Source organism: Dendropsophus ebraccatus, chromosome 14 (genome assembly GCF_027789765.1).
Source record: "Dendropsophus ebraccatus isolate aDenEbr1 chromosome 14, aDenEbr1.pat, whole genome shotgun sequence".
Classification (NCBI taxonomy): Eukaryota; Metazoa; Chordata; class Amphibia; order Anura; family Hylidae; genus Dendropsophus; species Dendropsophus ebraccatus.
The window spans coordinates 30510050-30525931 of NC_091467.1; the positions used below are offsets into that span (position 1 = coordinate 30510050).

General features: G+C 43.1%; 1 protein-coding gene across 1 annotated transcript in view; it reads left to right on the forward strand.

Annotated features, from left to right (window-relative positions):
• The window catches only part of DBF4B (DBF4B-CDC7 kinase regulatory subunit), a 20853-nt gene extending 6344 nt beyond the window's left edge, over nucleotides 1–14509 (forward strand). The window contains exons 3-13 of the mRNA XM_069952430.1: nucleotides 794–927; nucleotides 1133–1267; nucleotides 1511–1564; nucleotides 1677–1737; nucleotides 2098–2153; nucleotides 2347–2383; nucleotides 2613–2658; nucleotides 5228–5350; nucleotides 8749–8842; nucleotides 9503–9612; nucleotides 11798–14509. Of these exons, the coding sequence (XP_069808531.1) occupies nucleotides 794–927; nucleotides 1133–1267; nucleotides 1511–1564; nucleotides 1677–1737; nucleotides 2098–2153; nucleotides 2347–2383; nucleotides 2613–2658; nucleotides 5228–5350; nucleotides 8749–8842; nucleotides 9503–9612; nucleotides 11798–13313 (2366 nt within the window). The 3' untranslated portion in view covers nucleotides 13314–14509. The remainder of the gene's footprint in view (nucleotides 1–793; nucleotides 928–1132; nucleotides 1268–1510; nucleotides 1565–1676; nucleotides 1738–2097; nucleotides 2154–2346; nucleotides 2384–2612; nucleotides 2659–5227; nucleotides 5351–8748; nucleotides 8843–9502; nucleotides 9613–11797) is intronic.
• The last annotated feature ends 1373 nt before the right edge of the window (nucleotides 14510–15882 follow it).

The following is a 15882-nucleotide window of genomic DNA, read 5'->3' on the forward strand; positions in this document are numbered from 1 at the left end:
AAACAACAATGTCAGCACATATATGTTCTAAAAATAAGATATATATATATATATATATATATATATATATATATATATATATATATATATATATATATATATATATATATATATATTTATTTTTTTAACTAATTTTATTAAGAATTGTGAGGCATCGTCATAATAAACAGATGTATACAAGAAGTGCATACAAGAGTCATTTGTGCAATTATACAGCGCATACATAGTACTGAGAAAAGCATCATCACATATCTGTTTATACGATTCCAAGTAAACAGAGTCAAAATAGTAATAATCGGAAACATAACAAAGAGAACAAAGTTTGCACTAAGAACAGCACCCGCATCGGAGTCCATTGGCCATCATATGTCAAGGCTTACTACGGTTGACCTCAGTAGAATGTGAATATAATCAGTCTCAGGCAGAGGTTTGGAGGGTGATACTTTTAGATACAGAAGGGATAAGAGAGTCTCTCAGGCGTGTATATCTACCAGCAGAATAGTTAGTTTTAGCATGCCGACACCACTGCCCCCACTGATTTTTTTTTTTTTATTATTTTTTTTATTTTTTTTCGGGCGTCCCCTGTGTTTGAATACTAAATTCTCATTTGAATAATATATTTTTATAATATTCATGAATTATGGATTATACATTCATCACTAAGGGGGGAGGAGTATAAGCCCTTCGGGGAGATGTTTCCACTGTTCTGTGGGTCCCTGGTAATATTGGTCATTACTAGTTTATTAGCTGTAGATGGTAACAGGACGGTAATCTCTTCTGTGTTTTTGTGAAGGTCGCCGCCTAGAAAGGGGCCTGACGCTGGACAGAAGGAAAAGCATCACCTTTATGGGAAAGTTGTTCTATCTGGATCTTCCTCCCAACAAGCAGACCCAGCTCCTGACAAAGGCTATCTGCAGCCTCGGTGGGGTGAGTAAGGAGGGCACCATCCAGTAACACTGATCACCTGCATGTACTCACTGAATCACATGGGGCTTCTACTTGTTCAAGTGCTATTGTTCTAGAACAGGGGTGTCAAACTCAGGCCCTCTAGCTGTTGCCACACAGAACCACAATTCTCATCATGCCTGGAGAGCCAAAGCTTCATTCTATGTCTTTGTTCTTCCCTATAAAGGTTATCGAGGGCTTCCTGAGCAGAGACGTCAACTACGTGGTGACTGGGAACAGGAAAGCTGCAGTTATCGCTAAAGGAGATTCGGGTGGAAGTAAGGGGGGTGCCTCTAAGCCCCCCACTACAGAGAAAATAGAGGTCAGGCCTTGTTCTCACATCACAGCTTTCCTATGTTTATGCTATATCTAGATGTTGCAGGTACATAAAGATACAGACAGTTGATAAGGCTTGTGCATTATCTCCATTGACCTAAGCTGGGGTCCTGTTTTTTACCTGTGAAGAGCTGTAATCTAAGGAAACGTTACAGCTCCTGTCTGTTCTCCCACCTCTGACATTACATATACTTCAGGTCTCCTGCTCATTACGTTTTCTGTGTCATAGAAAACACCTTACAGTCGGGGAAAGCAGCTGCTGAAGAAAGTTGTGCAGAGCCAGGTATTTTTATTATGGCAATTTCATCCCATCCTTCCCTGTGTATATACTGCTCCCATCTTGTGTTATTTGCACCGTGACCTTTAAATGAGTGTTTTTCTCACCTTACCTCCAGGAGTGCAGCAGTGTACTGTCCAGCGCCCATTCTTGGGGTGTCTGTATCCTCCATGTGGACGGTATCCTTTTTGTAAATATGAGTTTGTACGACTGCAAATGTCAGTGATGGGGTATTACCGTCTGAGCTCCATTCATTACCGACCAATTGTGTGTCCGTTCTTGGGATCGGAGGGTGTCCAGGGAGGGGAACCCTCAGCAATCAGATTTTTATACCTCACTCGATAGATGTGGGATATCAAACTCAGATGGGAATTCCCCTTTTTATGTAGGGCCAATAATGATAAAGTATATCACAAAAAAGAATTTGTACAGCGTGTGGTACCTAGTCACAGCCTGTAGATGGTGCCGTATGCGGAGACAACGTATAAAGACTCTATGTTCCTGTTTCCTCTGATGTTTTCCTTAGCCATCCTTCTTAGAGGTGCTGGGGTATCTCGAATTTTCCACTAAAAGGCGAGCTAACAAGCCCAATGAGGTACGATATATGACATGTACAATATGATGATTGATATTCTCTAAACAGTCTGCTAGAGTCAAGAATGTAATAAAAAGCTGATGTTGGCTGCTATTATTAACTAATAAAATTGTTGCAATGGACCTCACCTGATTTTTATGTAGTAATTTTCGGAAAGAAGCGTTATGTGTATTTATTATTGTGTGTATTGTAGGGGAAAGGATCTGGTGGTGCAGGACAGACACTGAAAGGTAGGTAACTTCTCTTCTGTGATTTCCCAAATCCCTTTAATGGGAGCTTCAGCAAAATGCAAAGATGCATTAGGAAACACTTCAGAAACCCAGTTTGACGCCATGTGGTGGCGGTGGTGCTGGAGAGGAAACCCCTCAGTAGTCCTCTGTCTATAATAATGTCTCTGCTGATGTGTTAACCCACACTCCACACTCCTGTAGTGACATTCTCTCCCTCCATATCTCACAGTTGGTAAACTAAAAAGCCCCTTCCTGAAGATCGAGGACCAGAGCCGGTGAGTGATCATGTTTTACCTTTTACACAAGAGGATGTAGAAGAAATGCAGTTGTTTTGGTAGATTTGCCTGGAATACAATTGTATACAGATAACAAAGGGGTTCTGCCTATGATTTATATATATTTAAGCTAAAGCCAGGAGTGACTCCAAACAAAAGAAAAAGTATACACAAAAAGACCAATGTTTCGCAACAGACCAAAAATGCTGAAGAATTGGAAATGTTGTCTTTCTCTCTTCTCTAAGGGTTCCTCTCCTGGCTGTGGCTTACATATACTGACCAGAATGCTGGCTTGTTCTTTTATCCTAAGACAAGATAATATAATCAGGTTTGGTGCTTAGTGTAAAATTTTTGAGTGGCCTGGGTCTATCTCCTTACTTCAGGAGATGAATTCTATAGAAAGTATGAAGCCTGACTCCTGCATTAAAGTGACTCTGTACCAACAATCTGACCCCCCCCCCCCCCCCAAACAGCTTATACCTTCAGATAGCTGCTTTTAATCCAAGATCTCTCCTGGGGTCCATTCAGCAGGTGATGCAGTTGATGTCATAAAAAACAACTTTTAAACTGGCGGCCCCGTGCCCTTTGTCCGTGGGCACGGGGCTGCAATTTTAAAAGTAAATTTTTATGACAATAACTGCATCACCTGCCGAACGGACCGCAGGACAGATCTTGGATTAAAAGCAGCTATCCGAAGGTACAAGTGGTTTGGGGGGTCAGATTGTGGGTACAGAGTCGCTTTAAGATGAGAGACAAGGAGAGAAGAGCTTAGCCACAGTCATCTTCAAGCTCTTATTCACAGCATCCAGTCCCCGATCAAAACTTCTGACATGTTACATACACTTTTTTTGTTTTGTTTGATTGTTTGTTATATGATGGCAACACTTTAGGAATGAACAAAGTTGTTCTGTTTTAAAGGATCTCTGTTTAGCATTTTATCTGCACAGCCTAGAAACTGCTCGGTTTACCTCCTAGTTTAAAAAAAAAAAAAAAAGAAATTCTAAAATTGTTAAAGGAGAAGTCCGGCCAAAATAAATTTTTGATATGTTGTTACTTATAAAAAGTTATACAAATTTCTAATGTACATTAATTATTGGAAATGCACATATAGGGCTATTTCCCTTAATTTAGTAGATCAGGAAGTGTTAGAATTCTCTCAGATCCAGTGACGTCACGACGAAAGGTGTAATTCCTATGGAGTGTCCAGCAGGGGGCGCTCTCTATATAGAAGTCTATGGGACTTTATTGTTTCTATGGATTTCTATGTAATGTAATGTAGTGTAGTGTACAGTGCTTTATTGAATGAATACATCTATGGAATACTTTGGGGAGCAAGTGTCCTTGCTCCCCAAAGTATTGCATAAATGTATTCATTTAATACATTAGGATATCACAGTAAGCCCGCCGATCCGCCGCTTATACACTGAACTACAGCTCTCATCATCTGCTTATAGTATGAATAGGTGATGGGAGCTGTAGCTGGGTAATGGATATCACTTGCCTGCGATGCCACTGATTATGCCGCTGGGCGCAGGGGGGAGCCGCTCAGTACACAGGAGCGCTCCCCCCCCCCCCCCCCTCCTCCTCCTTCCGGGAACCTTCCCCCTATAGCACTGCTGACTCCCCGCCTGGCCGCCGCTCTCATATACCGGCTCCCGATGCATCAGCGCAGACACCAGGAAACATCGGGAGCCGGTATATGAGAGCGGCGGCCAGGCAGTGCTGCAGGATGCTATAGGGGGAAGGTTCCCGGGAGGAGGAGGAGGGGGGGGGGGAGCGCTCCTGTGTACTGAGCGGCTCCACCCTGCGCCCGGCGGCATAAGCAGTGGCATCGCAGGCAAGTGATATCCATTACCCAGCTACAGCTCCCATCACCTGTTCATACTATAAGCAGATGATGGGAGCTGTAGTTCAGTGTATATGGTCCTGATCGGCGGGAATGCGGCGGATTGGCGGGCTTACTGTGATATCCTAATGTATTGAATGAATACATTTATGCAATACTTTGGGGAGCAAGGACACTTTCTCCCCAAAGTATTCCATAGATGTATTCATTCAATAAAGCACTGTACACTACATTACATTACTTTACATAGACATCCATAGAAACAAAGTCCTATAGACTTCTATATAGAGAGCGCCCCCTGCTGGACACTCCATAGGAATTACACCTTTCGTCGTGACGTCACTGGATCTGAGAGAATTCTAACACTTCCTGATCTACTAAATTAAGGGAAATAGCCCTATATGTGCATTTCCCATAATTAATGTACATTAGAAATTTGTATAACTTTTTTCATAAGTAACAACATATCAAAAATTTGGCCGGACTTTAATTGGTAACATTACATGCAGTAATGTTGCCCCCTGCCAAACTTTTATCCATACACCTTTATGTCCATTCTACAAAAAAAAGCTGACTGGCTCTGTTTTTACAGCCATTTATATTCTGCTTTTGGTGATTTATAGGGAATACAGTTTCTTTTGTAGTTGTCATTGTGTATATGATCATATTCTTTTCCTCTTTCTAAGCTTTTTTTTTTTTTTTTTTTTTTTTTTTCCCCCATAGAAAATATCGTCCAATTCACTGCTCCTTTTCCAACTTCCCAGAGTGCTCCTTTATCTCTTCAGACAGGAGTCCTTTTGAAACTGCTCGCACCAACAACAGCACACATAAGGACCGAGAACCAGGGTATGTCCTACTAGCAGTCTGCACATAAGTACATACAATTTTTTTTATTTTTAATTTTTTTTTTTTTAATTTACTGAATTCTGTGGTATGAAATAGCAATATACCTTTTTAGTGGTATATTAAAGCACACCTGCGAGGCCAAAATGACAATGTTGTGGTCTATTAGACTAATGTACAAATAGCAATGTTCAAATAATGTGAACATAGTTTTACTCTAAACTAAATAGTCCTGTTTTTGTTAACATTTCATGTTACTGAAATAAACCAGTGTTATTTTTATGTACAGCATGTTATAAAAGATTACAGACACAGGAGCAGAGTACATTGTCATCACTTCAGTGTTGACCATTAAACCCTATCACTCTGGTGCAGAACTGGTATGGTTGTCTCTTTTAACTACTGCCATTCCATAAACTAGAGAGCCTGTCCGCACACAAAGGCAAAAATTGTTAAAAATAAAATACAAAGATCCTGTATTTTTAAATAAGAAAAAAAAAAAGTTTGTAACAAATTATATCCAATAAGATGAATGGTAAACTATTTTGTGTTTTGGTGTGTGTTGTTTTTTTTTTTTTTTTTTTTTAACTGGTGGTCAACCTTTTCTTAAAGGCCTTTTCCAGTAAAAACTGACTAATCCTCCAAATAGACTTTATCAATCAGATTGTTGCCTTTGATCCCTGGCAGTCCCACTGATTCGCTGTTTGGCAGCACTGTCGCCACCTACACTACACAGTGAACAGAGCCAGAAGCAAACAGCTCCACACATCATGTAGTGGTTGTGCTTGATTACTGCAGCTCTGCTCACATTAAAGTAAATAGAATCTGAGTTCCTATAATCCAGCATGGCCGCCGCTCAGTGTACTGCGCCATCTGCTTTCAGCGTCATTTACTGTGTTGTGCAGTACACGAGCTTTGCCAGATCGTCAGGCTCGCTAAGTATCCGCAATTTGCTCTTCAGATGAGGATTGCCTATTTTGAGGATAGTTTGGTGTGGAGAGATGCCAGTTTATTATGTTGTCACCTTTCGGACTGTGGAGAGCATGTGCAGCATCATGGCGATGACCCTTTCACATCTTCACGCTTTTTTAAACTTCTATTTAGCATAAAGGTTTTTTGTTAAAATTAGAACATATCACCCACCCAAAAAATAATTGATATGTCCGGTGAGTTGGCCGACTGCTGACATCAGCTTTGTCCACAAGTAAGGATGGCCCACGTTCTTCTGAATACTGTAGACTTTGAGTGCAGCAGCAGCACCAATGCTTGACTGTGGCTCCATTCATATCTGTGGTCATTGGACCATTCATATGATCCTTGTGGATAGGTGAGAAGTTTTTGTTGGAAAAATGCTTAACATATATCAAAGGGTTAAATTGCTTTGATATATATTAGTTTTGTACTGTTTGAGCATGAGTGTGTTGGGGGGTAGTTGGGTTGGGGGTGTTGGGTCTTGAGTAGGTAATAAAGATAGCAACCTGCTCATTTGACCCCTAGACAGAGGAATTTCTCTGCTAATTCCCCCACACTCTTATCAGATGTTGTTTCGGCCTTAAAGGGGTAGTGCGGCGCTAAGAAATTATTCACAAAATAACACATATTACAAAGTTATACAACTTTGTAATGTATGTTATGTCTGTGAATCGCCCCCTTCCCCGTGTCCCACCACCCCCACCCGTGTACCCGGAAGTGTGGTGCGCTATACATACCTGTCACGTGCCAACACCAACACCAGTCTCCGATCTTCTGCCAAGGACGTCATCTTCGGGAGGCCGGCCGAATCGCTGCAGCCGTCCCTCATGCCGACCCCCCTCTGCCGCGTCATTGGCATAACTGTGCTCAGCCAATCGCGGCTGAGCAGCTGATGTATGCCTCTATGCAGCTGTATCCGTGTCTTCTCCCTCCGTCCCATCACACTGTGTCTCATCAGACACTGTCTGTCTCTCTCCCCGCCCCTATTATACCTTCTGCCCGGTTCAGGAGCTCACCCTCACCCGCAGCGGGGTGAGTTTTAGATAAGTAGCGCTCACCCCGCTGCTTGGAAGCGGGCAGAAGGTATAATAGGGGCAGGGAGAGAGACAGACCGTGTCTGATGAGACACAGTGTGATGGGACGGAGGGAGAAGACACGGATTCAGCTGCATAGAGGCATACATCAGCTGCTCAGCCGCGATTGGCTGAGCATAACTGTGCTCAGCCAATCGCGGCAGAGGGGGGCCGGCATGAGGGACGGCTGCAGCGATTCGGCCGGCCTCCCAAAGATGACGTCCTTGGCAGAAGATCGGAGACTGGTGTCGTCACGTGACAGGTATGTATAATGCACCGCACTTCCGGGTACACGTGCGGGGGTGGTGGGACACTGGGAAGGGGGCGATTCACAGACATAACATACATTACAAAGTTGTATAACTTTTGTAATGTGTGTTATTTTGTGAATAATTTCTTAGCGCCGCACTACCCCTTTAACTGTAAGTGAATGTGCGAACTACAGAATCCTGATGGGACACTGCCGCTGGCACTACTGAAGTGACAGACCGCTCAGCCAGTCGCTGGCCGAGACAGGACAGTGCTGCGGCCAGTGATTGGCTGAGCGCCCTGTCCTTCCAGAGACCAGCTCAGAAGTGCCAGCGGCAGCTGCGGGCAGAAGCTAGAAGAATTGGTATGTATAAAGTTTATCATTTTACACTTAAAGGGAACCATTCACCCCAGCACACAGGGCAGAGCCCGCAGTAGTTTCCTATGGACGTTTGACTCATCTCTTCTCTACATACTGAGCACGCAGACTGTTAGGCCATGATTTTTCTCCATGGTGGGAGTGGGAGAGGCAGGAGTGGGTAAGTATCAGGGTGGGGTCGGGTAACAGGTTCCCTTTAAGGCAAGGACTGCATGGATATGGCTTTGTGTCCGTGCCCCTTGCTGCACAATTATCAAGCTGTTTAATAGGCTCAGTAAGCGAGCGTTGATCTAGCAGATCGGTGCTCACTTACACTGCTCATTGGGCCTTGTAATATGGCCCTGAGGGTTTTTGTTTTTTTTCTTAACTCTTAAAGGCTAACTATGCTGTATTTGTCAGACCTCACTGAAGCAGCCTCTGTGTTGTCCCCCCTGCCAGCAGGAAGAAAGCTTGTCATTAACCCTAGTGTTTCTGGTCCTGACTTGGTAGAGAGGATTTTATGGGATAACTCCCTTAACTGACTGAATAATAGATACTGTGTATTATATACCCTGATTATTCAGCTTTTGTGGAGCTTCCCCAAATTTTTGAAAATGTTTTATATGCTTCTTGTTCACCTTGGTTATACCTCACCATACGGTTTCTATCATGTCTCGTATAAGGAATGTGGGGTAGCGGCTGTCTAATTCCAGTTCTGTGTATTAATACACCCTTCACTTTGTTATTAGGGAGCAGGACAAGGATGAGTTTGAGAGACCGCAGAATTGGGAGAAAAGTGGATATTGTGAGTGCTGCCAGACCACATACACAAGGCTTATTGAGGTAAGAAGGGTCTTAGGGCCCCATTACACGCACAGTAAACAGACACTCCTTTACATAGCGACATGTCAGAAGTTTGTAACTGTGGGGGTCCGGATGCTGAGACACAGATTGCCAGAACGAAGGGGCAGAAGGGTTCAGCAGCATTCGCTCTGCACTATCATCTCTACTATAACTGCTAATAATATAGTTCTATTCTATAGTTGGAATGAGAGCCTATGGAACTTCAGGATGGAATTGCTGGAAATTCCTTTGGCTTCCATTATGATTCCATCAACTTCTAGTTTAGCAGTTATAGCGGAGGTTAAGAGGCAGAGGGTGCACTGCTAAGCGCTTCTGCCCCTTTGTTTTAACGATCGGCGGATGTCTCGGCACCCAGACCCCCACCGATACAAACTTCTGACAGAAGTTTGTTTTAAATAATAGGTACACGTTAAAGAATATGACCTTAACTTTAAAAACTCCACAAAAATGTAGCAGTATGATGAGAACTTCCCTTTGTAATCAATACGATGTGGGTTTCATTGTGTCAAAATGTATACAAAATATACTTCAAAATGCCCTGGACCTTATGCCTCTTTAAAAAAAAAAAAAAAAAAAAGTGGAAAAGAATGGAATCTATAGGTACAGGGTCACACACTGTCATCCATTTACTTCCCACAGCACCTGATCAGCGAGCAGCACTGCCTCTTCGCGTTCAACGCTTCCAATTACAAAGTCATTGATGACATCACATCTAGTATCATTTGTGACCTCGTTCCATTGCCTAAAGGGTAAGTGCTCTTATTGTCCTCCTATAGTCTATTGCCCAGGCCTTTTTTATCGGGTTTTGAAGGAGAACAACATAAGGTATTCAATGAGAGGATATATTAAGATTATATTGTGTGTTTAGCTGGGAATAGTTGAAGAATATGGGCTATATACTTTCCTGTTGCTGTTCGTTGGGAGTTTCCAGGTTGTGTAGAATACACCTGATACAGTCACGTCTCCTGCTGCCTCCTCCAGCCCGATCGTTTCCTTGTCCTGATTACTTATTTGGCCACGCTCCACACCCAGTAGCTCTCGGCCCAGATCCAAGCAGCCTGTCTGTCACTGGTCACTGAGGCGTACTTCCAGAAATAGTGTTTTATCAGTAATCCAACCCCCTGTAGCATCCTGTGTGCTGGTGACCTGTGAATTGGAAACTTCCAGCCAATGACCTGTGTGACTTTGCGTTTATTGTGCAATCTTCATGTATCAGTGCTACTACATTATCTAATGTAGCACACAGGAGTTTCACAATGTAGTAGTTTTGCAGAGATAAATCTGCAGTATACATCAGGGATTTCCTTGGTGGGTGCCATTTATAAGCATACAGCGGCATCTGTCCCTCCATAGGCTTAAATGTATACAGTTTTTTTGCAAAACCCCTCAGGATAGATTATTGCAATCGACTACAATATTCCATCCAGAAAAAGGTATACAAGCCTGACTGAGGCCAAAGGGAAGCTCGTAGGCCTTATTCACATGTTCCGTAATTGTGTCCGCAATTATGTATTTGACCATCTGATGTGCAAAAAAAAAAAAATTAGTATTTTTCTTGCAAATTGCAAATGTTGATAGCGGAAAGAATATACAGGCCAGAAAAAAAACACTGTGTGCATAAGGCCTTAGGCCATCAAGTAAATAGAATCCTGTAGATCCCATTGTGTACACTGACTGGGAGCTTTTCTAGCATATATGTTAAGTGTAAACAGCAAGCGCATATAAAAACAAATGGTTCAAGAAGTAAGTGTGGGGCCCTACTTATTCACATGCAATAAAGCGACAGGACATAAGTGGTCAGTCCAACAAGTATAAGTAATGCGTGATTGGTTACAGTGTGTGTGTGTGTGTGTGTGTGTGTGTGTGTATAAAATGTCTGCACAAGTAACGCCAATAGTATTCCACACCTATACGCTGCAAGTAAAACCATATGACAATATTATAGTTGCACACGGGAGAAAAAAAAAAACACTCTCCTTGCTGGTCACATTGGCCTCCACGGCTTCCTCAGGGGGACAGTGTGAATATAGCCTAAATCTAGTGCCCGCTGCCCCTTGACAAAGGCACTTTGCTAGCCGAAACGGAAGATTGTCGGCAGAAAAAGACCACTGGGTCCATCTAGTCTGCCCTTTTAGTATTTCTATTCTTATGATATTAGGATAGATATATGTTTATCCCAGGCAGGTTTCAATTTTGTTATTGTAGATTTACCAACCACATCTGCTGGAAGTTTGTTCTACTTGCATCTACTACTTTTTCAGTAATAGTTTCACACGTTGCTTCTGATCTTTCCCCCAACTAACCTCTCACTGTGTTCTCTTGTTCTTGAGTTCAGTTTTTTTTTTCCTGTTTAGGGAGGCCTAAGTGTATGTGTTTAGTAGTGCTTGAACCTATATAATACATTATATGTTCCAGTCTGTAGCTGGATTAGCCAGTGGATATATAGTTACCGGCGACAAACAAGTAGAATTATGGCCAAAACTTTGCCTGATTTATGAAAAATATTGATATATTGTAGGGTTTGCAAAACTTTTAAATGCCTTTTCATTACATACTGTATATAAGTAAAGTTTAAAGATTTTAATGTAGGTGTATTGAGAAATTTAGGGTATTTTTGGGTCACTTTAGATTGGTCCTTGGTTTACATATGATTAACACTCTCTAATCCCTTGTCTAGAGCCTAAATCTAGACAAACACATTAAATAGGCACTGTCTTTATTTATAAAAAAAAAAAAAAAAAAAAATCGCATGTCAAAAGTTTTCATCAGGGCTTTACTGCAGAGACCACCACTGATCAGAAGCATGAGCCGGTAAACAGACAATAGCAAAAACGTGTTGTCTAACTGAAAGGACATAAATAAGCAGTCTGAGTGACCTAGGCCTAGAATGATCCAATAAATTGTAATACATGATTTTTTTTAAATATTTTTAAGGTTTAAGCCCAATGAAGAGCGAAGCAAAGATAAACTCTGTGGTGAGGATTTAGAGGAACCTTCACTAATACAAGAGGGATGTGTGGAGAAGGATGTCGGACAAGGTGAATTCACCAAACAACCCATGGACCATGGTGTAGAAGTCCCCTCTGAGGAGCACAGCCCGGAGAGACAACATGTAACACAAGATGCAATATGTTTCGTAGAGAACCATAATCTTGCTTTGTCTAAGGATCCACTAATGGAAAACCTGGAGATAGATCTAGCACAAGAACACACTGGGGGTTTACTGGAGGATTTACTTGCAGAAGACAATGGACCCCAAAGTAGGGTAAGTACATCAAATGCTCTAGTGCAGTGTGATCTCCCCCCAGCAGATCCTTGTGAGGAGGTGTCCCATGTGGGACTTGTTTCTGAGGTCTCTTGGTACACAGAGGATGCTGGGCTGACCTCAGTGTACACTGTCCAGTCACTTGTTATACCTCCAGCTCATATCATTGATCAACATCCAGAGCTGGCCATGGAACATGCAGCGGTACAACCACCATTATTACTCAATGCCCTAGGAGATCCTATTCATGCACTAGAACAGGGGGGGCTTAGTGGATCATTGGATGGACAAGCACAAGGAGATCCTATTGATGCTGCACATGTAGAACCACAAATGGTTAATGCTGCTGCCCATCAACCTATTGAATCAGTGGTTGATGAGGTTATGCCATGTCCTGGACTATATGCTGAACACTCAGCAGCGCCTACTACTGGAAGTAAGTACACAATGCATCATGTGGATTCTGCAGCAGCAGAGATGCCAGTAGTAGAGTCTGCACTTAATCATCACCAACATGTGCTGCTGGTTTCTACACAAAGTAAGCTGTCAGCAAGTCCATGTGAGCTACCAGCCGAACTGACCAACAACGTATCCATAGACCAGTTGATGCCGGCAGATGGTAATGTCACTGTCACACCTAGAACAGCATCTTTGGAAAATTTGGTTGATGTTGCACAAGCCCCAGAGTCAGTAGAGCCTGATACAGACTGGTGCGGAGGTAAACGAAAGCACTGCTGGTCTCCATGTCACCCTCCAGCAAAAAGACAGCCATGGCATTGCCAGCCAATGCCTATGTGGGTATTTCACCAGCTTCCCAGTTCTATGAAGCAGCCAACAATGCCTGTGTTCAGTAGCAGGATGGATAGAGATGGTAGCCATAGAGCAGCCGAGGAGGAAGGTTCTGCCCCAACAATCTGTTTCAACCCTCAGCTGGCACAGTACGAAGCTTCATCAGAGTCCGACTGGGATTCCCAGCTTGTGTCTCAGCAGCACAATAACACCCTGCAGACTGCTCATTTTGGAGAACTGACGACCGCCCAGGTCAGCTTAGATGAGAGCTGGTATGGGAAACAGCTCTGCTCTGTGTTGGCTCATGAGCAAACTTTGGGGTCCCCCAGCAGTACACAGACTGTAACCCTGTCACATACATCATATGACCTTTATCTTAGTGGGGTGGCATCCTGAAGGGAGCTTGGTAAACAGGCTGTCATTCCCTGGCGTACCGCCATCTACCTGCATCATTTCTGCATTGTTTGTTTTTCTCTGTATATTTATCTCTCCCATTTTGTCCATTACACAAGCTCTGTATATTTGTATCCCCCACCCCACCCCCTGCTCCTTCCGGGATAGATGAGCCCTCGGCTTCTGCCCACAGCTATTAAGTGCAGCTTAATGACTCTTAATGGCATAGAGGAGTTCTAGCTGGAGTTTAACGCCAAACCTTTTGATCCTGCCAAGAACTGAGACGCTTCAGGCAAATCCTATACCTGCACAGCCTGGAAGAGCTCAGGTCTCAGTCACCTCCTCCCCCATCAATGGATTTGATAAATGGTGAGAAAGGAAACCCAAGGTACATGCCCTGATGGCTTACACTATAACAAGGCCTGTTTAATATGTTAAATGCCTTGATTCATTTTGATGAGCTGAGGATGGCAGGGTATTAAAGGGCTATTATTTCACAAGGCTATCCTCTATGGACAGGTGATGACTAGCAGATCGATGCGATCCTGAGAAAGCAGGAAGATTGTGGCTGTGATGCGCTGCACATGCATGGTGGCTATGTTTGTGATATAAGAATGTACTCTTTCTAGTGGTTATCCAGGATTAAGGAAAACACAGCTACTTTGTTCCAAAAACAGCGTTGCACTCGTCCACCGGCTGTGTGTGCGTGGTATCACAACTGGAAGTCATTTACTTCAATGGAACCGATCTGCAATACCACACACAAACAGAGAAAAAGAATGGCTCTGTTTCTGGAAGAAAGTTGCTGTGTGTTTTCTAATCTTATTGACATGGGGTAGAATTCCTGGGACCGTACCACTCATCTGAACAGGGCTTGTTGATATCCATGTGCAAGTTGCGTGAATAACCCCATTAAGTCATATAGAGCTGGTTTTAAGGCACAGAAATCTGCCTTACATGAGCCATATATTACTGCCATTTACCCAGGACCATAAGGGCTGTTTACATAATGAGGCTACACTGATGTTTCCTATATGGCAGCTTCTCCTGCCATCAGTATCAATGGCTACTGCCCTGTATACCAGATATCTTTCATATATGTATGTCAGTGTTATCTTCCTCCCACCTCTAAAAATGTGAAGTTGTAACTTAAAATTTTTTATTATTTAAAAAAAATAAAAACTTTTTTTCCTGTTCAAGTGTGTGTGTGTGTATGTATGTATTATATATACACATTTTTTTTCTTTCCCTATTCCTGTATAACCCCAGATGACACCTGGCTGACAGCGGGGATTGCCACTGAAAACTTTAAAATAGGAGTGATCTCCTGATTCAGGGTAAGGGTGCGTTCACACTGAGGAATCCAGGCAAATCACATGTCAATTTTTTCATTGGACGGCAGAATTCGCTTGACCATAGAATGGAGTCTATTGCGCGAATGGCAGTTGGTTAAATTTTATAGCCAGGTGGAAGCACTACAGAAAACTAAGGGGCATCATGGAGTTTCTTCCAGTGCACAATGCTCAGGTGTAATTCACAGGCCACAGGTGGTCTTCTATTAGGTGTGTACAGTATAAACATGGCATTCCTGACCTTTCCTCACTCCTACGTTGTCTGTCTTTTCTGGCAGCGGGCGGTGAGATGTCACATGGAGTCTTTGTTCTTAGTTTTTGGTGGTCGTCTTCCAAGATGCGCCCACCATTCCAGTAGGCTTATACGATAACTTCACACTAAATTGCTCCTTTATACATGTATTTTCCTGCTCTATGTTGATGAATAAAGCTTGTTATCCGATGAGCAGATGTGTTATGTGCAGAGTAAAGACTCCCCCGCAGCCCCCTCATCTCTGCCAACATCCTCTTCCTACATTACTTGTCTTTTGCTTTCCTGAGGGGTTTACAGGAAAATTGTTCTTAAACCTTACAAATTATTCCTGTAAGATTGAGTAGATCCTGTAAGGTGCCACCAATATTACTGCTACATCCACCCATAATAGGGTATATTGGTATAATTTATTTGTTTTTCAGTTTTCCCCATCTAAAATCTGGCCCCTGTTGGCTCCTTAGAGGCCACATCCAGAAGGTTGCCTTCTCCCAGATGAGCACATTAAAGGGGTTTGCCACGTTTTAGTAAAATAGGTCAGTGTACAGTATTAGTAGGTGTACTCACTGCCCTTTAAGACAGTGGCTGCCTGTGGACCTTATAAAGCCAGTATCAGACTTCCCTCCTCCAGGCTTAGCTGCCCTGCTCTGTGGTGAGTCTGTCCATAAGATGGCCAACATGGAGGAGCATGTGACCATGCCCTGCCCCCAGTGTCCACCACTGAGACTGTGGAATGGTCACATGCTGCTCCATGTTGACCATCTTATGGACCATTCCACAGTCTCAGTGGTGGACACTGGGGGCGGGGCATGGTCACATGCTCCTCCATGTTGGCCATCATATGGACAGACTCGCCACAGAGCAGGGCAGCTCAGCCTGGAGGAGGGGAGTCTGATTTTAGCTCTGAAGTACACAGGGAGCTGCTGTCAGTATATACAGTGAGTACACTTACTAAAACTACTCTGAACTA